The sequence below is a fragment of the Salmo salar genome, chromosome 23 (genome assembly GCF_965601325.2).
Source record: "Salmo salar chromosome 23, fSalSal1, whole genome shotgun sequence".
Lineage (NCBI taxonomy): Eukaryota > Metazoa > Chordata > Actinopteri > Salmoniformes > Salmonidae > Salmo > Salmo salar.
In genome coordinates, this window is record NC_138313.1 from 31687501 (window position 1) to 31712500 (window position 25000).

The window sequence follows — 25000 nt, forward strand, 5'->3', positions numbered from 1 at the left end:
GTGTTTTTACATGAGGCGTGAGTGACTGGAATCCTGCCGTGTTTTTACATGAGGCGTGAGTGACTGGAATCCTGCCGTGTTTTTACATGAGGCGTGAGTGACTGGAATCCTGCCGTGTTTTTACATGAGGCGTGAGTGACTGGAATCCTGCCGTGTTTTTACATGAGGCGTGAGTGACTGGAATCCTGCCGTGTTTTTACATGAGGCGTGAGTGACTGGAATCCTGCCGTGTTTTTACATGAGGCGTGAGTGAGAGGGATAATTTGTGGAGCGGAGCCTGCACTGGTGGTTGAGTGTTTAGAGTTTAAAGTTGAGCTGACTGGCTTGTCCCTGGGGAGGAGAAGGAGGGAGGGAGGGGATGAGGGGAGGTTAAGCATCCCGGGTCATTGGAGCAGATTTAGGGTGTGCTCAGGAAAGAATCAGTCCACTCTTGGCTCGATGCTCTTCCGCTTTCAGCGCCTTTCCCAGCCTCCAACCTATTAAAGCATTCCTCGCATACTTTAGCTTCACTTTGCACATATCCAACGTGATTCCTTCAGTGCTTTCTGCCTCACTCTGTGCTCTTACCTTCCCTCATTCTCTCTTTCTCACTCGCTTACTTTTTTTTCTAACTTTCTTCCTCATTTCGTCTCTCCTTTATGAGTATCCGTCTCCTCTCACTATCTGTCCACCCTCACGGAAAAACTGCATAAATTTCACGTGATCAGGTGTTCCAAAAACATGTGTTTTCATGTGTCCATGTGATCTTATGTGAAGTTAATATTTTTCCAGTAAAGGCATCCCTACTGTGAGTGTAGGTAGTGTCTCCTGTTATTGCTACTTGAAAACGCACCAAACTGGATGAGGCTAGCCTGTCATTGATTCTACACACTTCATAAAGCACACCCTCCCCTCCCTGATATGATAATTAGCCGCTATAAGATCTATGAAGTGGGGCTTGTAGCACGCAAATTAAGGGATTCATTCATTGTGGGAAAAAGGAGAGTACAGTACTTCACTCGTTCAGGCTTTTCAGTTCCCTTTTCCCATGTAGGCCTGCTATATACTACGGAGACATGTTTTAAATATTGACCAATGCCATTAAGTTTAGATCGCTGGGTTGTAAAGTTCACTGATGAACCCACTCTGGTCATTAGTGCTTGTCTACTTGTACCAAGAGCTCAGCTATTGATTTACAGCGGAGTCGTGTGTTACCACTGTATAATAAGACATGCCTCATGCAGCTGAATACTGTTACACACCACAATATACCTACCAATCTCTCTATTTAGGACATGCATAATCTGGGTTTGCTCTCCAATCCAAGGTGTGATTCATAGTACAAGAGTCTCAGGGCTATGTAATGGAAGCACTTTCTCAGAGTACACACACTAACACCAAGGCTGTAAGGCAGACGCATACAAAGTTCTCCCTCGCCCTCCATTTGGCAAATCTGACCATAATTCTATTCTCCTGATTCCTGCTACAAGCAAAAATTAAAGCAGGAAGCACCAGTGACTAGATCAATAAAAAAGTGGTCAGATGAAGCAGATGCTAAGCTACAGGACTGTTTTGCTAGCACAGACAGGAATATGTTCCGAGATTCCTCCGATGGCATTGAGGAGTACACCACATCAGTCACTGGCTTCATCAATAAGTGCATCGATGACGTCATCCACACAGTGACCGTACGTACATACCCCAACCAGAAGCCATGGATTACAGGCAGCATCCGCACTGAGCTAAAGGCTAGAGCTGCCGCTTTCAAGGAGCGGGACTCTAACCCGGGAGCTTATAAGAAATCCCGCTATCCCGCTAATCCCGCAAAGCACAACCGAGAGCTGCCCAGTGACACGAGCCTACCAGACGAGCTAAACTACTTCTATGCTCGCTTCGAGGCAAATAACACTGAAACATGCATGAGAGCACCAGCTGTTCCAGAAGACTGTGTGATCACGCTCTCCACAGCCGATGTGAGTAGGTCAACATTCACAAGGCCGCAGGGCCAGATGGATTACCAGAACGTGTACTGCGAGTATGCGCTGACCAACTGGCAAGTGTCTCCACTGACATTTTCAACCTCTCCCTGTCCGAGTCTGTAATACCAACATGTTTTAAGCAGACCACCATAGTGCCTGTGCCCAAGAACACTAAGGTAACCTGCCTCAATGATTACCGACCCGTAGCACTCACATCTGTAGCCATGAAGTGCTTTGAAAGGCTGGTCATGGCTCAAATCAACACCATTATCCCAGAAACCCTAGACCCACTCCAGTTTGCATACTGCCCCAACAGATCCACAGATGATGGAATCTCTATTGCACTCCACACTGCCCTTTCACACCTGGACAAAAGGAACACCTATGTGAGAATGCTGTCCATTGACTACAGCTCAGTGTTCAACACCATAGTGCCCTCAAAGCTTATCACTGAGCTAAGGACCCTGGGACTAAACACCTCCCTTTGCAACTGGATCCTGGACTTCCTGACGGGCCGCCCCCAATTGGTAAGGGTAGGTAACAACACATTCGCCATGCTGATCCTCAACACAGGGGCCCCTCAGGGGTGCATGCTCAGTCCTCTTCTGTACTCCCTGTTCACTCATGACTGCATGACCAGGCATGACTCCAACACCATCATTAAGTTTGCAGATGACACAACAGTGGTAGGCCTGATCACTGACAACGACGAGACAGCCTATAGGGAGGAGGTCAGAGACCTGGCCGTGTGGTCAGAGACCTGGCGCCACGACACCAACCTCTCCCTCAACGTGATCAAGACAAAGGAGATGATTGTGGACTACAGGAAAAAGAGGACCGAGCACACCCCCATTATCATCGACGGGGCTGCAGTGGAGCAGGTTGAGAGCTTCAAGTTCCTTGGTGTCCACATCACCAACAAACTAACATGGTCCAAGCACACCAAGACAGTCGTGAAGAGGGCACGACAAAACCTATTCCCCCTCAGGAGACTGAAAGGGTTTGGCATGGGTCCTCAGATCCTCTAAAGGTTCTACAGCTGCACCATCAAAAGCATCCTGACTGGTTGCATCACTTTCTTGTGTGGCAACTGCTCGGCCTCCGACCGCAAGGCACTACAGAGGGTAGTGCGAACGGCCTAGTACATCACTGGGGCCAAGATTCCTGCCAGTGAGGACCTCTATACCAGGCGGTGTCAGAGGAAGGCATTAAAAATTGTCAAAGACTCCAGCCACCTTAGGCATAGACTGTTCTCTCTGCTACCGCACGGCAAGCAGTACCGGATCGCCAAGTCTAGGTCCAAGAGGCTTCTAAACAGCTTCTATCCCCAAGCCATAAGACTCCTGAACATCTAATCAAATGGCTACACAGACTATTTGCATTGCCCCCCCCCCCCTTTTACACTGCTTCTACTCTCTGTTATCATCTATGCATAGTCAGTTTAATAACTCTACCTACATGTACATATTACCTACACTAACCGGTGCCCCCGCATATTGAATCTGCACCGTTACCCCCCTGTATATAGTCTCGCTATTGTTATTTTACTGTCGCTCTTTAAATACTTGTTACTTTTATTTCTTATTCTGATCTGTATTTTTTTTAACTGCATTGTTGGTTAGGAGCATTTCCCTGTAAGGCCTACTCCTGTTGTATTGTGTATGTGACTAATAGCGTTTGATTTGATTTGAGATAGAAGAGATGGAGTCCATGGCATCCTTAATAAGGAACAAAAGCATTCGATTTTCCAGAAAATCTAAGCAATGACAAGTATGAGCCGTGTCATTGACATGCTAAGCATCTCAGCCCGGAGTATTGTGTCAATCTTTTTGTTTACCCAGAGCCTGATGCTGCATCACACTCATTCCACCTGCCTGCCTCCCGCCTGCCTCCCGCCTGCCTCCCTGCCTGGTCCCTGGTTCCTGCCTCTTCTCCTCTGTCCGTCTGGCCCCTGTTCTCCACTCTATCAGCACAAATCACTCCTCAATAAGAATTTCTAAAGACTTGAGGCATCATTGGTTCTCCCAGTGATGTGTTATTGAAGCCATCAGTGGCGACCCCTCGCTGTCCGTTGTGAATACAGCGCCCACAGCCTCCCCTCCATCTCAGACCCTAAAGGATTTCTTAACGGCTTTATTTAGGAAATGTCCTGGCTAAATGTCTGTAATTACATTGATCTAGGTCTGTGGGAATGGACAAATGAATGGCTGTGTGTCAAGCCTGCTGGAGTGGATGGGTATTGTAGTAAATACAGTATAGCCTATTACACTGTAATGCTAAGGAATGTTATACAGTAGGCTGGGGCTACAGTTAAACTAAAGGCCACAGGCTAGAATATAAAGGCTAGCTCTGTTCACTGAATTGCCTCCACCACAGTCATTTGTCATAATTAGGAAAACACTTCTCTGGATCTGTATGCTCTGTCTGCCCCTGGACGTCTACTGTATCTGCTTAGCTTGTTGTCCCATGAAATCCTAGAGCCCTCAGTTTCTAATTATGCTAATTGAATGTGTGAAGCCTGGCATTTAGTCATACATTATTAATAAATAGACACAATGGAATCTCTGGTAATACCGACTCACCCACTTCTACTCTTTATTTTCCTCCACGTGTATTTCTCTCTCCTCTTCTCTCATTCCCTCTCTTCTCTCCCCTGACCTCCTTTTCTTCTGCCTGTGACTCTCTCCTCTCTCATCCTCCTCTAATTTTGGGGTTTTGGTGTTGAGCAATTAGTGTTATGGGCCTTCTCTTGTTCTGACATCAATGAGAGGAATTTGAGCAATGCTCCGTTAAGATGACATATCCTGATAAAGTTCATTATAATGATGGCTAGATGGTTCTACAATGGCTGCCTGTGTGGCTATGCTGAGGAGAGAAAGGCGGAGTGTGGGGAGTGTGTGAAAGTGCCTTTATTTGCATTTGTGTCATGCAATGCCTTTGTAACCACAGTAAAATATGGAAAGGGTTTTGAATAAAGAAATCCAAACCTTGAAGATTCAAATGTGAAAATACCTACAGCACTACACGACTGAATAATACCCACTCATTGAGTCATTTGTGTTTGTTTTGTCAGCCACTGTGACTGACAGCTTTTCCCTTTATTGATTTTCAAAACAAATTATTGACAGTGTAAACTGTAATAATGTAAAAAGCTAAATAAGTGTCATCTTTACAAATATTTGTATGTTTTGTTCATCGGTGACATACACTACAGTTCAAAAGTTTGGGGTCACTTAGAAATGTCGTTGTTTTTGAAAGAAAAGCACATTTTTTGTCCATTAAAATAACATCAAATTGATCAGAAATACAGTGTAAACATTGTTAATGTTGTAAATGACTATTGTAGCTGGAAACGGCTGATTTTTTGTGGAATATCTACATAGGCGTACAGAGGCCCATTATCAGCAACCATCACTCCTGTGTTCCAATGGCACGTTCCAGTTGTATGAGATCTTCAGTTTCTTGGCAATTTCTTGCATGGAATAGCCTTCATTTCTCAGAACAAGAATAGACTGACAAGTTTCAGAAGAAAGTTCTTTGTTTCTGGCCATTTTGAGCCTGTAATCGAACCCACAAATGCTGATGCTCCAGATACTCAACTAGTCTAAAGAAGGCCAGTTTTATTGCTTCTTTAATCAAGACAACAGTTTTCAACTGTGCTAACATAATTGCAAAAGGGTTTTCTAATGATCAATTAGCCTTTTAAAATTATAAACTTGGATTAGCTAACACAACGTGCCATTGGAACACAGGAGTGATGGTTGCTGATAATGGGCCTCTGTACGCCTATGTAGATATTCCATAAAAAATCTGCATTTTCCAGCTACAATAGTCATTTACAACATTAACAATGTCTAAACTGTATTTCTGATCAATTTGATGTTATTTTAATGGACAAAAAATTTGCTTTTCTTAGTGACTCCATACTTATCTAAGTGACATTTCTAAGTCACCCCAAACTTTTGAACGGTAGTGTATATTTGTGAACATCCTCACACTGAGATTTTATGTGAGAAGAACAGAAGCATAATCATCCAGGAAGAGAGGCAGAGAGGGACGCAGTGATAAGTATGGAGAGTGCTCTTTCCTTCAGCCACAATAAAGAGCCACTACAGAGCGTAATATACCTTCAGCACTAAGAGCTGCTCTGCTCTAATCTCTTCTGTTCTGGGAGGAAGTTTGAGGTTTATGACACCAGTCAATAGCAATACCCAAGGCTTTCCTCCTCCAAAGTGCAGGAGTGATTTTCTCGATGGATTGGGTGTGCTAACTTAATTTGGCTATCATTTGTATTTCCATGTGCATTACATCCTCTCCCATCCTCTCGTTGTGGCTCAGGCTGCTGAAGAACGGCTTCATAAAAAACACCTGCCGTTTAGTCACCTGCCAGAGATGTGATTTGCGTTGACGGCAAAGATTTAATTTGAGTAAACAGTCACCTGACACACCTCACTCCTCTCTCTCTCTCTCTCTCTCTCTCTCTCTCTCTCCACCCCATCCCCTCTCTTTCTCCACCCCCCCTCTCTCTCTCTTTCTCTCTCCACCCCCCCTCTCTCTCTCTCCACCCCCCCTCTCTCTCTCTCTCCACCCCCCCTCTCTCTTTCTCCACGCCCCTCTCTCTCTCTCTCCACCCCCCCTCTCTCTCTCTCCACCCCCACCCTCTCTCTCTCCACCCCACCCCCTCTCTTTCTCCACCCCCCCTCTCTCTCTCTCTCCACCCCCCCTCTCTCTCTCTCTCTCTCCACCCCCACCCCCTCTCTTTCTCCACCCCCCCTCTCTCTCTCTCCACCCCCCTCTCTCTCTCTCCACCCCCTCTCTCTCTCTCTCTCTCCACCCCCACCCCCTCTCTTTCTCCACCCCCCTCTCTCTCTCTCCACCCCCCTCTCTCTCTCTCCACCCCCTCTCTCTCTCTCCACCCCCACCCCCTCTCTTTCTCCACCCCCCCTCTCTCTCTTTCTCCACCCCCCCTCTCTCTCTCTCTCCACACCCCCCTCTCTCTCTCCACCCTCCCCCTCTCTCTCTCTCTTTCTCCACCCCCCCTCTCTCTCTTTCCACCCCCCCTCTCTCTCTCTCCACCCCCTCTCTCTCTCTCCACCCCCCTCTCTCTCCACCCCCCTTCTCTCTCTCTCCACCTCCCCTCTCTCTCTCTCTCTCCACCCCACTCTCTCTCGCTCTCTCCCCTCGCCTTGTCTCTTTTTTTCTCTCTCACTCTCTTTTGCCGTGTCTCTCTGTCTCGCCCCCATTCCTGCCTCCTTATCGCTCTTCCTCACTCTTCCTCTTTCTTTTTCACTCCCTCTGTCTTTCTCCATCTACTGCCCTCTTGTTGTAAACCATCCTCCCCCCACTGTGTCTCATGTGTCATTGGGCTCCTGTGGTCTGATCTCTTCTCGTGTTCAGGCTGTTCAGGCTGACTGTGCACTTCTCTTCTCCATCATCTCTGTCTCACTCTATGTTTTTCTATCCAGCTGGAGTGTGAGAGCTGTTGTGGGAATGCAGACAGGGTGCCTGCTTTGTCTGGACAGTCAGTCAGTGTGTGTAGTGCATTGTAGTGTGAGCTGGTCACACTAGGTTTGTGTACTGCTATGTCACTGTTACGGCTTAATCTGACTGACCACGCTTTCTCTGTCTCTCTTTATCTTCACAGAGTCTGTGTTCTACTGCTGCCATGGTGACCCTGGCCCCACCCTTCTTCCTGCTGTTTTGGCTCCTCCGATTGGCCAGCGCTGCATTTCCGGAGGAACCGGGGCCTCTGAACTTTATACCCACTGAAGGTAACACCTCTCTCACACACAGGGTGTAGAGTATGGGGTCACTGTCAGGGTCTAACATGGAAGGGGTGGAGTAGTGTGAGGTGTGACTGAAGGGGTCATATGCAGGATCTATGTTGTGGGAGTGGGGTCAGGGCTGACATGCATAGTAGGAGGAGTAAGGCGTCAGTGAGTTGTGTGGCTAAAAGGTCGGAGTCAGGGTTGAGGTCAGGCTGCTCCCACAGAGGGCCAGACTGTGAGCCTCCATTATAGAAGGGCAGTCTCCAGACCAGAACAGAGTTGGCCATGATTAACCACAACTCAATAGTATCGACCAAGACCTCCCAGCTGAATTCAGACCCTTCTCAGGCTATCAATGCTAAGATGTAGGACCAGAAGGCTCTCTGAAGTCCTGTAGGGTTTTGGATTAGGGCAGATAATGGGCCTAGACAGGGAGGCAACAGTCTCAGCATATCTGTGATGGGAGGATGGGGAACAGAGATGGACAGAACAGTAGGAGGACAGGATACAGAGGGAGGAGAGATTGTCTTTTACTTAGTCCCATAGAGGGAAGCAACAGCATAGGTTTATCTGAGATGGGTGGATAGGGAACAGAGATGGACAGAATAGTGGGAGGACACAAAAGAAGAAGGAAGAGGGCACTCTATCACTTACTCCAGTCAAGGCCAATAAGAGATGGCAGCGTTAGACGGTTTCCCATGGTAACTCAGTAGATGTATGGTTCCCTCTCCCCTGTATCCTCCCTCTGCTCTCTCCCCTCTCTGTTCACCCCCAAGAAAACTACTGCATGATAACAAAATTATGTAACTCCCTCTTTTTCTCTCTCTACTCCTTCTCTCTCTCATCCCTTTCTCTCCTCCTTCTCTCTCTCATCCCTCTCTCTCATCTTCTGACTCTCTTTTTCTCTCTCCCTCACTGCTCCCTCCTCCTTCTCTCTCTCATCCTTCCCTCTCATCCTCTGACTCTCTCTCTCTCTCTAAACAGTGGTACGGCGGTACCCAGTATTTCTGGGTCGGCCACATCGTTCATCCCTGAGACAGGAGACACTGCATATTCAGAGAGTTCTCAAGGTGAACCGGACCCTCTACATTGGAGCCAGGTAAATTTCTAGCCACAAATATAAATGTTTTCATCAGATTTTAGCCACGAGCATTAATGTATTTATTCAGCCATCTTTAATAATCCTGCATACATTGTCTGTGTATCATCAATCACATATGAAAGTAAATGCCATTGAATCTGAATACATTTGTATCAAATCAATCTCAAAACTCGCAAAGGACATTATCTGAGCTAGTGGTGGCCGCAGCTATAGAAGTGAGTGCTTGGGCCTCCCGAGTGGCGCACTGGTCTAAGGCACTGCATCACAGTGCTAGCTGTGCCACTAGAGATTCTGGGTTTGAGTCCAGGCTCTGTCGCAGCCGGCCGTGACCGGGAGACCCATGGGGTGGCGCACAAATGGCCCAGCGTCGTCCGGGTTAAGGGAGGGTTTGGCCGGCAGGGAAGTCCTTGTCCCATCGTGCTCTAGCGACTCTAACGACTCCTGTGGCGGGCCGGCGCAATGCACTCTGACATGGTTGCCAAGTGTACGGTGTTTCCACTTCTAGGCTAAGTGGGTATTGTGTCAATAAGTTGTGTTGTGTTGTGTTGTGTTGTGTTGTGTTGTGTTGTGGAGGACACAGAGCTCTTGACCTTTGCCTCTCCCGAGTCCGTATGGGCGTTGCAGCGATGAGACAAGACTGTAACTGCTAATTGGATACCATTAAATTGGGGAGAAAAAAGGGTAAAAAAAAAAAAGAATAGTAACAACAACAAAAAAGGAAGTGAGTGCTTGACTCCCATCCACAGAGTGCTGGGCTGGGCTGGGCTGGGCCGGGCCGGGCTGGGCTGGGCTGGGCTGGGCTGGGCCGGGCCGGGCTGGGCTGGGCTGGGCTGGGCTGGGCTGGGCTGGGCCGGGCCGGGCCGGGCCGGGCTGGACTGGGCTGGGCTGGGCTGGGCCGGGCCGGGCTGGGCCGGGCTGGGCTGGACTGGGCTGGGCTGGGCTGGACTGGGCTGGGCTGGGCTGGGCTGGGCTGGACTGGGCTGGGCTGGGCTGGGCTGGGCTGGACTGGGCTGGGCTGGGCTGGGCTGGGCTGGACTGGGCTGGACTGGGCTGGGCTGGGCTGGGCCGGGCCGGGCCGGGCTGGGCCAGCCAGGAGACTGAATGTGCTGATTCTGGTTAGACTAGTCTGTTGATGGGTGGTGTCGGACCAGAGGTCACACAGGTGTGGAAGTTTCTTAAATTACATCTGTCGTCTTGTCTGCCCTTTCCAACCAGAAATAGAAAACACAAGTCAATCTTCTTCTAATGCTCTAAAAGATGACTGATGATGTGACAGACAAGCTTAATATTACTGGGAACGTATTAAAAAGACTCCAATGTATGTGTAGGGCAGACATATGGTGGTGGTTACAGCAGACTAGGTAGCTATGCCATAGACATTCCCAATAAGGAGCCCCATACTGTGTCAGGAAATGACTCGGTCCGTGGCCTTTGGCCTTTCTCTAACCTCAAATCCAAAGGCCTAATAATAAATAATTATGTCAAATCCTGCAGCATTTGGCTCCAGCCGTTCTGGCTACACAGCCTAATAATAAAAGCTAGAGGCTGACAGGAGGCCTGTAGTCACCGCAGCCTGTCTCACTGCAGGTTAGTGATAAAATATAACCACAACCAGGAGACTCATGTTTTAGTGCCACTGTTACATGATAGAAAAGGTAAACTAATGCCTATGTCTCAGTGAGCCGGATGGTAGTGAAATCCAATAACCAGAGTTAGTGGGAGGCAGAGCGTGCATGCATGCGTGCGTGTGTCAGTGTGTATAAATGTTGAGCCGGGGTGCGAAAAGCCGAGCAGATAGACTTAAAAGTGCAAAGGTGCCTGAGTACCTGTGGGGAGGCCGGGCTGATTGCCTGAAAGCTGCAGCAGAGTGGCTGGCCTGATAAGAGGCTCCAGTGAGCCCAAATCCTGTCACCATTAGCTTAGGTGTTCATACTGCAACGATTAAAGCCCTGCCCCAAGCCCCAAGTACTTGTTGGGGAGCTTCTGTCACTCTGTCCTCTCCCATTTATTGGCTGGCCAGAGATGGAGAGAGAGAGGGAGGGAGAGTGGGGGAGAGAGTAATTGGCCCAACTGTCCTGAAAGCCTTATCATATAGGAGGGGACTGGAATCTGAACTTATGAGCAACACTGTAGCCCCCGAACTGGCCCTGTATTAGACCCTGAGCCCGGCGGAGCGAGAGAAAGTACACACACCTATTCGCTAGGCATTAGAACCGGTCCAGGGAACAGAACTGAAAACCTGAAAAAATAATATTTATCAAGGAACAGAATTAGAAACGGGAACAAAAGTGATCTATACTGTTCCGGAACAGTTCCATTGTTTTAAATGCATGGGAACCGGTTAATAGCATTATTTTACGTTGCAGGCAACAAAGCGCCTATGATCCGTCAATGCTAGTGAGGGATAGATACTATAGTTATCACATTTGACATTGGATTTATTAACTACAAAATGGTAAGATATGTTTTTAATTCTGGTGCCGCTCTTCACACACAAGCTTGAGGTCCAACGTTAAGCCAACTCTGAAGTTCAAAGACATTCAAAGTTCCCGCCATAGAAGCCCCTCCTCCTCAGGTATAATTCTGTGGGCCTAATTCAGATAATGCATGTCCTAACAAGGTGCCCAGCACTTCAAGCCTCCTCCTCAGCCCTCTCCTGCTCTCTCTCTACTGTATTAGCTCACGCTCCAGTGCTCTTCTCTCTATAAGTAGATGTGTGGACTCCCTGGACCTGTCACACAGCTCCAGATCCACTGGACTAATCCACAGAAATAAACCAATTGAGCAGTGCTTATCCCAAAAGGAGAGAGGCTACCAAGGAACATGGCCAATACATGATTAATTGGTTCCAATTATGGTAAACCGTAAGAGGATTTTGCCATATGGAGCAGGAGACAGGGAGTAGAATCTATCTCTCCATTAGAGGCTGAAGAGTGAGAGTGAGCATAGTCGCTGCCAGACCAGACCATCCGCTGGCCATGGAGAGACGCAGACCTCAAAGCTCAAGAGGGGGATCATCTATGCGACACATACGCACAGTCGCCACAGACGCTTCAGAATAGAGATGTCTGGGGTCTGGCTACAGCTGCCCACTCAGCTGTAGGGAGTAACATAGCAAACAGGAAGTAGCATGCAGACAGAGGGACAGCGACAGAGTCACACTCAGTCAGCACAGGGAGGGTCAGGGTCACTGATTGGTCAGAAACTTCTCTTTTTCAGTTTCATCTATTTGTGTGGCGTTCTCTGCAAAGTCAGTGTCTGACAGCTCAGAAAGGCTTAGAGAAGCTCAGTGTCTGAACGGCCCAAAATAGGCATTTGAGAATAAAACAACACTTTGGACAGTTCACAGGGTTGTTGCCTATAAATCTAAACGGCAATCCACACACGTATATATTCTGTTAACTCAATTTGCAGATCTTCAAATGCCAGTCGGAGGACATTTTAGTGGTGCTCAGGTAGATTGACGGCCTAGCCTGCCTTGTGAACATCCTGCAACATAAACAATGTAAAATGCAATAGTAAAGCAGAGAGGTCAATCAAACAGCCTGAAGGAGACAAGAGACGTAGAACAATATTCACTGGCCTCTTCAAACCACAGCAGCCTTAGCTTAGCCACACCCACTGAGAGGCCTGTTTACATTTTCATATGTTAATACTGGACAGGGCTGAAGTGCTCTCGATGCGATTACGCCACACTCACTGCCCTACTTGATTGTTTGTAGGCTGCTTAAACTTTGACCCAGCCCAATGAGCGAGGCACAGAGTAAGTGGATGGTAATTCTACCCACATCACTTAGCCACCATCCTGTATTGTGAGGGAGGTAACCTGGGAGGGAATCTTTGAGCAAACCAAGAGGAGCCACCAGTGAATAATTCAGTAGAGGAGCGCTTAGGCTTACCCTGTTCCCCTCACCAAACACACTCACACGCACTCACACACACATGTACACACACACACACACACACACACACACACACACACACACACACACACACACACACACACACACACACACACACACACACACACACACACACACACACACACACACACACACACACACACACACACACACACACACACACACAGAGAACCTGCCTTCTGCTGAGGAGTAAGGCAGAACAGATGGAAGGCAGAGCTGGATCTAGGAGATAAGATCGATACTGCTGCAATAACATAGCTTTGGCAGATTTACAGATTAGAACATTCAAAGCCTGGTGTCTGAAAGGAGGTTGGCACAACCAGAGCCTCTCCAGCTTATTCACCAGAGATACAGGGCCTTGATCAATATGCAACATCAGCTGTTAGCATCTTCCTTAAGGCTCCTACCCTAACTCAGATTCTAAAGGCCCTTTCACAGGCACGGCAAAGGGGCTCCCGAGTGGTGCAGCGGTCTAAGGCACTGCATCTCAGTGCTGGAGGCGTCACTACAGACCCTGGTTTGATTCCAGGTTGTATCACAACCGGCCGTGATTGGGAGTCCCATAGGGCGGCGCACAATTGGCCCATCGTTGTCTGGGTTTGACCGGGGTAGGCAGTCATTGTAAATAAGAATTTGTTCTTAACTGACTTGCCTTGTTAAATAAAGGTTAAAGAAAAATATATAGAAAAGAAAAAAGAAAAGAATTCTGAACGTATTAGCAGTGAGTAGCATGAATGCATGGTATTATATGATGGGACCATTAGCATTGTGTGCTGTGGGGGTGGGTTATGAATGCAGGCAAACTTCCTGATTAAATCATCCATTAATTCAATTTCTTCCCAAGTAAGACAATTCAGGCCTCCCAGCAAAACCAACTTTACTGCAAGTGAACTCAAATGAGACCAAAGTAAACCAAGGGGAAAAACATTATGCAATTCAAAATTGCCCATTATGCAATTCAAAATGTGTATTTATCAACCATACCCTGAAATGTGTCCCATTATACAGAGCTGGATCCAAATCTGTTTTATTCAGATATATTGTAAATTGTTACATAGTTATAGCCAACAGATTTCATAGCCTACAGTGCATGAATAGACAAAAGAAGATTCAAACATTTAATCTTCTCCAACCATTATTCTGTGGCATGTCCAGAATTGTCCATAGGATAGTGGAGTATTTCTACTGCCGCTGTGTGTGAGAGCATGTGGAATACAGTTGAGTGCCTGTCTAAGACTTAGCTAGCTTTGTCTTGCTGTTGGCTGACTGCCGTGCTCTTTGTCTGTCAGAGATGACCTTTTCCGCGTGGAGCTGGACAATGTGGCGGGAGAGGAGATGTTCTACAGTAAGGTGAGGCCCTCTCCGTGCACACGCCTCATTAACATCTTACAGTACCGTCTAACCGGCGTAACTGACACTGTTGGAATGCCAATGTCTGTCTGTTATAGAAGAGAACATGGGAGTCCAACAAAAACGACATCAGGACCTGCAGGATGAAGGGCAAGCACGAGGTGAGCTGGGGAATGTCACACACACACACACACACACACACACACACACACACACACACACACACACACTGAAACATGGCACAGGCCCCACCTTGCCACCTGGAGCCGGGCATTCATGGTGCCAACAGTTTGACTGGCATCCTGCTGGCTCTACTAAGCGGAGGGGGCACCACCATGTGCCACCCCCAGTGTTCCTGCTCACCTAAACCACTACACACTTCAGAGGTCCAGCCGTCCCACCCATCCCCTTTACAAACATGGCCGCCTCGCAGGACATTCCAGTTGTGGTGTGTGCCCTCACAAATGGAGTAGGGGGGGTGAAACAAGGAGGTGAGCTGAGATGTGGCGAAGAATGAACAGTGAAACAGTCCCCACAGTCAACCCAACCCACGCATGACTACCTCAGCTATCTCTCACACACCCACTCTCCCTCCTCTGCACTTCTCTTGCCCCCACCAACACACAGCAGGCGGATCAGTGCCTCTCCCTTCTGACTTCACACACATTCTCCCAGCTCACACACCAACCCACACACAAACCGACCAGGGCATTATTGAAAGGTGTCTGTGTAGGAGAGAGAAAAAAAGACTGACTTAACACTGAAAATAACACCTGACATCAAATCTGTGTGACACCCCGAGACAAAGTCTCAACGGAGAATAGGGAGAGGAAGGTGGAGGAGGTAGCCTAGTGGCAGGTAGCCTACTGGTTAAGAGCATTGGGCCAGTAACCGAAAGATCGCTGGTTTGAATCTCAGAGCCGACTAGGGGAAAAATCTGTCAATGTGCCCTTAACCCTAATTGCTCCTGTAAGTCGCTCAGGATAAGAGCATCTGCTAAGTTATTAAAATGTAAAATGAGACAAAGGTGGTTATGGGGAGAGAGAGGGGGGGAGTCAGTCCCACCTGCCTGCCCCTAAGAAGAGCCACAGGCCTGACTGAGAAGAATAAAAGGCCATCCTCCCCCTAATGACTCTGGTAATGCAGTGAGTCACACAAAAATGAGGCAGAGAGAAGCGCACCAGGCCCCTCATCCCCTTAGCCTTCACGCATGGACACATGTACACGTACAAACACACACCTCTATCCTCTAGGCACCTGTCCTCCACTCACTCTCTACCCTCCACCCACACCACCCTCCTCCTCCATCCTCCATCCATCCTCCAGCCACACCATCCACTTATCCACTTCGCCTCCTGCAAATGTCCTGTCCTGCTCCCGGGATGGTTTTATCAGATGTGATACATTCGCCACCAGAGTAATTGGTTTTGTAATTAAATGTTTCTGGTTGGTTGATCAGAAAGGGCATATTCTCATAATTGGGTGGGAAATTCAACATCCTTCGTCCTCCTGGTGCACTTTAAAGGAGCCATTTTATTGTCCAGCTGAATGCAGATGGGCTCCCTCCCTGTTTCTCTCTCTCTTTCTCTCTCTCTCTCCCTCTTTATTTCGTTCTCCCTCTCTTTCTCCCAACCCTGGAGACTGTCTCAGTTGTATGCAGCCTAGACTCAGAAACAGAGAGAGAGAGAGACTCCCCAGCTGGGGCTGGCTCAATGCCAAGCACAAGGGCAAGGCCAGTCAGTATGCAAACAAAGAAATTCCATATAGACCTTTTTAAAGAGCAGGTTTGCATTGTTATGTGCAGCACTTAGTGAGATTGTTTGATCAATATGTTGTTGATACCCACTCTCAGAGGGGGGTCTGCTTTTCAGTCCTCTACACCAGACTAGACCAGTCTAACCATGATATGGTTCCACAGCTTATTGTATGTTTATTGCATAATATCTCTGCAAATGCCCCATATACAGCAACTCCCGGCTGCTCAAAACAACCTCACATGTGCCGAATACAACAGAATACAACAACCTTACAGTGAAATGCTTACTTACAAGCCCTTAACCAACAATGACATTTTAAATAAGTGTTAAGAAAGTGTTTATTAAAAGACACTGAAGTAAAAAAGTAAAAAAGAAAGAAGGAAAATCGAAAAAGAAATAATTATGGAGCAACGATAAAATAACAGTAGCGAGGCTATATACAGGGGGTACCAGTACAGAGTCAATGTGCGGGGGCACCGGTTAGTCAAGGTAATTGAGGTAATATGTACTTGTAGGTAGAGGTAAAGTGTCTATGGATGGATAATAAACAGACAGTAGCAGGAGCGTAAAAATAGCCATTTGATTAGCTGTTCAGGAGTCTTATGGCTTGGGGGTAGAAGCTGTTAAGAAGGCTTTTGGACCTAGACTTGGTGCATTGGTACCACTTGCCGTGCGGTAGCAGAGAGAACAGTCTATGACTAGGGTGGCTGGAGTCTTTGTCAATTTTTAGGGCCTTCTGACACCGCCTGGTATAAAGGTCCTGGATGGCAAGAAGCTTGGCCCCAGTAATGTGCTGGGCCGTACCCACTACCCTCTGTAGTGCCTTGCGGTCGGAGGCCGAGCAGTTGCCATACCAGGCAGTGATGCAACCAGTCAGGATGCTCTTGATGGTGCAGCTGTAGAACCTTTTGAGGATCTGAGGACCCATGCCAAATCTTTTCAGTCTCCTGAGAGGGAATAGGCCTTATCGTGCCCTCTTCACGACTGTCTTGGTGTGTTTGGACCATGTTAGTTTGTTGGTGATGTGGACACCAAGGAAGTTGAAGTTCTCAACCTGCTCCACTGCAGCCCCGTCAATGAGAATGGTTGCGTGCTCGGTCCTCCTTTTCCTGTAGTCCACAATCATCTCCTTTGTCTTGATCACGTTGAGGGAGAGGTTGTTATCCTGGCACCACACTACCAGGTCTCTGACCGCCTCCCTATGGTGAACATGTTTCTGAGTTCTTAGCAGGCCACATACTGCAGTAATTTGGGTTGTTCTGGTCAAGAATAGACCACAGTGAACTCGACAGGGAGCTGACCCTGCAATCTCCAGGTCACTCGTCAGTTGTCCTAACCACTACTGCCACAAAGCTGTCTTCATTAGTCTCTGGATCTCTCCCTCCTCCTCCTCCTCTTCCTCTTCTTCTTCAGGGGAGATGTTGATGCTGGCCTGCAGTGCATTCACCCAGGATTAGCATCAAACAGTCTCTACGAGAGACAAGACAAGCTCGGGAGGGGATGTGGATTAGTACTAGCATGCTGAGTAAGAGAGGACGCGGGCAGGAAGTGCTTTTGTACTGGCAAATTTGTGCTAATTTAGCACTGCTGTTAATTGTTCCTCCGCATTCACCCCCCGCCTGCTTGTGCCCTAGTCACTCTGCCTTACGTCAAAGTCTGAGTCAGACTGTTGCCTTGAAATGACAGGCCTGCTGCTGATGATCAGAGTCAAGCATGGCTCACCCAAGGAGAGGGAGGTGAGAGGATAGCAAAGAGGAGGAGAGGAAGAGACACGAGTAGCCTGCTGGAGTGTGGGAAGAGTTCTGGCTCTGGAGCACTTGGCAAAGACACCTCTGCTCTGCCTCATCCCAGCAGTGATGGACTCAATCGAGCATGCTACGGAAACTTTGAAGGTTTTAGTGAGAAGCTGTTTGCTAAATATTACCCTGTGATGGAGCAGCGTAGCTGACGTGTGTCGTTTGTGCCTGGCTAAACTCAGCTGTGCTCATTAGCTCTTCCTCAGTTTAGTAAAAACATCATGGTGCAAGGAAGTTGGTTTCTTTTAGAGGAGTTCCTTGAGTCTCTATGCTTAGGTAATAACATACTGTTGCTTTACAATAATGGGAGCCACCCTGGTGAAGTGTGCAACCAATTTCAACATCAGGAGGATTAGATCAATGGAAACCAGATACACTGGTCTGGGTGGAGGAAGTCTTCGTTAGTAATGCTCTCTGACTGAGGTGGGTTGTTGTTTCTCTGAGCGATGTCTGGGTCTGGGTCTGGGTCTGTCTGAGACTGGGTCTGGGTCTGGGTCTGTCTGAGACTGACTGAGGGATGGGCTAGAGGCTGGAAATCAGCAGAGAGAGGTCTGCAGTGGAAGGAAACCTCAGTGTGTGTGTGTGTGTGTGTGTGTGTGTGTGTGTGTGTGTGTGTGTGTGTGTGTGTGTGTGTGTGTGTGTGTGTGTGTGTGTGTGTGTGTGTGTGTGTCCACACACACGCCATACCACAAATACCAACATGTTTATGTTTGTATTCATATGTGCAGCACACTGCGCAATTCATCCAGGCTGCTCTGTATTAATAATGCAGTGGTGTAACACTAACAGTGAGAAGTAGAGCTGCGATCGTCTGGATGTGGGTCACGTGAAAGAACTGCCAGCCAGCACAGGTGGTGCTTTGTCTGGAGTGTGACCAGCGAGAGGAAATGGTGAAAGTGGAGAGAGGAGGGAAACAGGGGGATGGGTTGACGAGGCTGTGTGGTTTAATACAGGAGACAAATAAAATCTGTATATGGAGGCAGATTATAAAATAAAAAAATAATAAAAGCGAAACACCATTCAAGCGAATAAAGCAATACACCATGGCTCACAATGATGCAAGAGACGAGAGGCTTCCAAACAGTATAATTCCCTGTTGTTTAAACTGCAGACATCCTGTATTTCAATTTACGTTGCAGGGCCATGCCAAAAGCCCACACTTCATGTGATTTTATTTATTGTACAATCTTAACTGAGATTTTGGCGCTGTGTCTCGTTCTGTAGTTAAGCATGTAATGTGTTACATCTGGCTTTATGCTTTCAGCCTATAGACAGCAGTCCCACTGAAAAACAAACATGCAAATCACACACACACACACACACACACACACACACACACACACACACACACACACACACACACACACACACACACACACACACACACACACACACACACACACACACACACACACACACACACTCATGATTTAGTATGCAGTGAGTAGTGGCTGTCACACCTCTCCCTGTCTAGTACCACAGTGGTGTGAGGAATTCTAACCTCGCCTCACTCAACACACGTTGCCGCCCCCCACCGCCTCTGCTCGGCCACTCCCTCGCCGCCTCTGCTCGGCCACTCCCCCGCCGCCTCCGCTCGGCCACTCCCCCGCCGCCTCCGCTCGGCCACTCCCCCGCCGCCTCTGCTCGGCCACTCCCCCGCCGCCTCTGCTCGGCCACTCTGCTCCACCGTGGATAAACAGAACCCTGTTTGGGGCTGGACCATCTGGAATAGCCCTCCCCCTTCTCCCTTCTCCCATCCCCACACCCCCCTTTCCCTCCAATGACATCAGTGGCTCTGCTCCCCCGTGGTGGAGGGGCCAGGAGCTGGGGCCACGCTGACTGGGACAGGAGAGGGGAGCTAGAGGGGTACAGGCCACTAGGGATTTACATGTACATGACACACACTCACACAGATTACATAAATAAAATGTTGAACTATCAATTACAAATTGGATCTGCTGGTGATTGCTGCGCTGCTTGTTAACATGGTAATCATGGTAATAAGGGTTGTACCACCGCAGTAAAGCGAGTGGTGGTTGAAAGTCCAAGGTTAGCTGGGATTTCCATCTGTCAATCTATAGCTGTTGTGAGCCAATGGAAAGTCTTTGATGCTACAGGCGGGCAGACTGGGAACCTCTGTAGGGCTGAGTAATGAGGAGATTGACAGTGTTAATGATGTGATAATTCCTCCCATGATGCATTTAGAAGCCTCATTTCACCTAGCAGTAGAATAATAAGTCACAAACTATCCACTCTGATTTGATCATTCTGATTTGATCATTCTGATGTAATAATTCCTCCCATCATGCATTTAGAAGCCTCATTTCACCTTGCAGTAGGGTAATAAGTCCCAGACTATCCACTCTGATTAGGACCTCGTCATTTCTCCCTCTCTCCTATCAGGACGAGTGTCGGAACTTCATGAAGGTTTTGCTGAGTCGACAAGGAGGTCTGTTTGTCTGTGGGACCAACGCCTTCAATCCGCTGTGTGCCAACTATACTGTGAGTACCGATAGAACACACACGCTGTCTGTCGAACTCAAACAGCAGTCATTGCTGCTTGGGGAAGCTGAGCACATCTCTACCTGTCAGCAGTCCAGCCATGCATCAAGCCTAATGATTGGTGCATCGTTGATAAATGGACTATTCCTTTTCTCTGGAACCTGGAGCTCACTCACAAACATGATTAAGCATGTTGCTTGCTCACAAATGTACAACTTGTTTTCCGTCATTTGTTTCGTACCTAAGGCAGAGAGAGAGAGAGGCTAGATATCGGCTAGATATCAGTAGCTATTGCACCACGCTTAAACTGTGGAGCTTGTTTTTGTAGAGAGGCAGAGACAGATGGTCATAGTGCAGAGCTGAGGGCTGGGAGAGGGTCAGCTTGAACCAAGGAGGAGGCTGTGCTTATGATGTGTCTGGCTGGTTCCTTTCTTCGCCTCTGGTGAAACCCAGGCAGGGAAGTAGAAGGAAAATGCTAAGTGGTTGCACTGCTCATGTACCTGGAGTTGCTCCCACCCGGTCATACACTCTGTCCTGGAAGAGCACACCTCGGACCTACTTATCTACCTGCTCCGATTTACAGCCACATCCAGACTCTTCCAATCAGACTAACGAGTTGAAACAGCTGGTGAAGGAGGGAGGGAGGAAGGAGATGGGGGATAGGGGCATCCAGTTTAAGTGTCAAAAGCGTTCAGAGAAGTGTTATGTTCAGTCTGTCACATCTCCAACATACCAGCACACTGACTCCCTCCTCTATACCTGGCCCATTATCTCTGGCTGTTAATGAGCAGTGGAACCTGTAGGGCTGACGACCTCAGGGCTTCTCCTGGGACTAGTTAGCACACCTAGGGTTTATTTATAGCTGGTTTTAATGACAACCACAGCATTTCATTTATTTCATTCATTTTCAATCGGTGTTGGCGTCTGTGTGACTTTGATTTCGCCTGTGGTTGTTTAGCTGCATGCATTTCTAAAGATTGTGTTTATGTGTATTTGTGCCTGTGAGGGGGTGTATGTGTTCCTGTTGTTGTTGTTGTTGTCTTCAGGATTTGCACGATTGCAGAGGGAGAATAATAATGCTGTGAATATGTTATAATATATACTAATTGCCATAATCTGTCGGCATGTATGTGCATAGCCCTTCCCAACTATGCAGAGTTAAAAAATATGTTTACTGTATGTGAAGGTAAACTTCACTCTCTGTTTCCCAGCAACACTATATAGTGAACTGTGTGTGTGTGTGTGTGTGTGTGTGTGTGTGTGTGTGTGTGTGTGTGTGTGTGTGTGTGTGTGTGTGTGTGTGTGTGTGTGTGTGTGTGTGTGTGTGTGTGTGTTCCAGGGAGACACACTGGAGATGGTGGGAGAGACGGTCAGTGGCATGGCCCGCTGCCCCTATGACCCTAAACATGCCAACGTGGCTCTGTTCGCCGGTGAGGAGAAAACACTATCATTGCTTTAAATACCTCATTGTGTAGCAGGTTCCCATCATCACATCAACAATGGCAGTGGCTGAAACAACAGGAAACCTTCTATTGCACGTTACTGGGCAGTAGAAATAGAGAGAATTTGTCCACTCTGCACCACTGGTGTCACGTCGGTATAAATGGTTGGGAGACAGGCGCAGGAATGCGTAATAGGGGTTTTTATTTACCCAAATTACAGCGTGCCATGTACAGGCACGGGGACAAAGACCAAACAAACACGATACAAAACACAGGGTTGAGACCCAAACAAAAGAGCGAGGAGTACCTCGAATAAATACACAATCTCACAATGATTATCACACGGGACGAGACCCGTAATCTTCTGCACAATACACGTGGCACGAAAGCCAAAACCACACAGCAAAGGTACTCACACAACCAACGGACATTGGAACAATAATCGACAGGACAATGGTGAACAAAGGGCACACTTATACAATTGCTAATCAGGGAATAGGGACCAGGTGTGTGTAATGACAGTTCCGGAGGGATCCGTGACAACTGATATTATCTCAAATCAAATCAAATCAAATTGTATTAGTCACATGCGCTGAATACAACAGTTGTAGACCTTACAGTGAAATGCTTACTTACGAGCCCCTAACCAACAATGCAGTTTAATTTAAAAAAAATCTGAATAAGAATAAGAAATAAAAGTAACAAGTAATTAAAGAGCAGCAGTTAAATAACAATAGCGAGACTATATACAGGGGGGTACCGGTACAGAGTTAATGTGGGTGAGCACCAGTTAGTTGAGGTAATATGTACATGTAGGTAGAGTTATTAAAGTGACTATGCATAGATGATAACAACAGAGAGTAGCAGCGGTGTAAAAGGGGGGGGCAATGCAAATAGTCTGGGTAGCCATTTGACTAGATGTTCAGGAGTCTTATGGCTAGGGGGTAGAAGCTGTTTTTAGAAGCCTCTTGGACCTAGACTTGGTGCTCCGGTACCGCTTGCCATGCGGTAGCAGAGAGAACAGTCTATGACTAGGGTGAGTCCACAATCATCTCCTTTGTCTTGATCACGTTGAGGGAGAGGTTGTTGTCCTGACACCACACGGTCAGGTGTCTGACCTCCTCCCTATAGGCTGTCTCATCATTGTCTGGGGTGTGTTGTCATCTAATTATACATTGTTCATTGGTCAACAGTCATATGCATTGATTAGTGTACTGTACTGTCATTATATAAACTATCCTCTGCAATTTCTTTATAGGTTGAGCTGTAACTGTCTCGATTTCCCATTCTCACTGATCTGGTGTGTGTTTTTGCCAGAGGGGAATCTGTTTACGGCCACTGTGACGGACTTCCTGGCGATAGATGCAGTGATCTACCGTAGCCTGGGGGACAGTCCTGCACTCCGCACTGTCAAACACGACTCCAAATGGTTCAGAGGTACGCCCCTCGGTTAAACATGTTTATTTGTGTGTATTTGTTTGTGTGTGTGTGTGTGTGTGTGTGTGTGCAATTGTGTGTGTGCGTGCATGCGTGTGTCTGTGTGCGTGTGTGTGTGTGCGTATTTATTTGTGTGTGTGTGTGTGTATTGTCTCTGTTGTTGTTGTTTAAAGGCGATGTGTTTATGTCCACATCACTTAGTATCAGGATCAATATCTGGATGAGATTTACTACATCCCTGCTGAGATCAGAGGAGCCAGGGCTCTAGTCTGCTCACTGCCTGTGGGCTATGCCTGATGGGGTTCAGTAGGCATGACACAAGAATGTTTTGAAACTGACAACGAAAATGAGCCACCTCCCTGACACCTCTATTTCCATGCATTTTCTCTAATTTGGTGCATACTAAACACAACCCTGGTGTTTGTGGCTGGGATTTAGGGAGGCATCCGATAGCTCTTACGCTAGCTATCGTTGTGTAACACAGGCCTCTCCCCTCCTTTTCCAGAGCCCTATTTTGTCAGTTCAGTGGAATGGGGTCCTCACATCTACTTCTTCTTCAGAGAGATGGCCGTGGAGTTTAACTACCTGGAGAAGGTACGAGACAAACTGGTAAAGCTTTGAACACGCCCCCGTGTGTCGTGTGTCTGCCTGCCTGGATGTTCCATCTCATGTAATTATTCAAATGTCAATACCAGCCTAGTGCTTCTGACGACCTTTTTCCATTTATCTGTGTTTCTGTGTATCTGTGTATCTGTGTTCCTGTGTCTGTGTGCTGTTGCATATCTAATATAATAACAGTGGGCTATGCGAGCAACGTTGCGTCTGAATTAGACAGGGGAAAAGCGTTTTCATAAGAGCTCCGAATGGCATCAGTCATATCAGATTTGGGATACGTGCTCATGAGAAAATAGGACAGTAACAAGAAGCCTTTTTATCTAATAAATGAGCTATTCACATTTGTTGGAAATGTGCTGGCGCAGGCATTTGGTGCTGCATGTTTATAGGGCTCCCAGTAAGTGGAGACTTACACTGTACCACAGTGGTGTGGGTTGAGATTGTTCAAAGAACCCATTTGAAATGCACTGACATATCCTAGAATAATACATATTCATTTACCATTTTAAAACAATGATCTGTCAAATGTGGTCGTACGCATTGCAAAGACTTTTTTTTTTATCACCCAAGAGCTAAAAAGGGTTTCATCTTCGTTTTGGAAGAATGTTTATTGTGGTATAAAAGTGATTATAAACTGGGTGGTTCGAGCCCTGAATGCTGATTGGCTGACAACCGTGGTATACCACGGGTATGACAAAACAGTTATTTGTACTGCTCTAATTACGTTGGTAACCAGTTTATATTAGCAATAAGGAACCTCGGAGGTTTGTGATATATGGCCAATATACCACGGCTAAGGGTTGTATCCAGGCATTCCGCGTTGCGTCGTGTGGAAGAACAGCCCTTAGCCGTGGTATATTGGTTATATACCACACCCCCTCGGGCCTTATTGCTTAAATATATATTCATGGGCTCATGAATATGAGCCCATGAATATATCAACCACTAAATCTAATGTGTGAAATATGTGTGCTTTAAACTGTCCCAGCGTGGAAAACTCTGTACATGGTCATTGATATGTAGTTTGGTGCGAGGTCATTGACTGTTCTGTCTGTTCCACGTGCTTGCGTGCATGTGTGTTCAGGTACAGGTGTCTCGGGTGGCGCGGGTGTGTAAGGCGGACCTGGGTGGTTCTCAGAGGGTGTTGGAGAAGCAGTGGACATCGTTCCTGAAGGCCAGACTGAACTGCTCCGTCCCTGGAGACTCCCACTTCTACTTCAACCTGCTCCACTCCACCAGCCCTGTCATCAGGATGCACGACAGGGACATCATCCTGGGAGTCTTCTCCACCCCCACCAACAGGTACACACACACACACACACACACACATACAGACATACAGACACACAC

General features: G+C 47.5%; 1 protein-coding gene across 4 annotated transcripts in view; it reads left to right on the forward strand.

The window, feature by feature from the left end:
- LOC106584391 (semaphorin-6B) overlaps positions 1–25000 on the forward strand; it is a 135850-nt gene that overhangs the window by 62211 nt on the left and 48639 nt on the right. For 2 of the 4 annotated variants that reach the window (XM_014169649.3, XM_014169654.3), the window contains exons 2-10: positions 7603–7729; positions 8711–8825; positions 14041–14101; positions 14200–14262; positions 20058–20156; positions 21496–21586; positions 22916–23035; positions 23541–23644; positions 24735–24952. In XM_014169649.3, coding sequence (XP_014025124.1) covers positions 7603–7729; positions 8711–8825; positions 14041–14101; positions 14200–14262; positions 20058–20156; positions 21496–21586; positions 22916–23035; positions 23541–23644; positions 24735–24952 — 998 coding nt within the window. The remainder of the gene's footprint in view (positions 1–7602; positions 7730–8710; positions 8826–14040; positions 14102–14199; positions 14263–20057; positions 20157–21495; positions 21587–22915; positions 23036–23540; positions 23645–24734; positions 24953–25000) is intronic. The other 2 variants (XM_014169651.3, XM_014169652.3) reach the window with 2 other exon arrangements.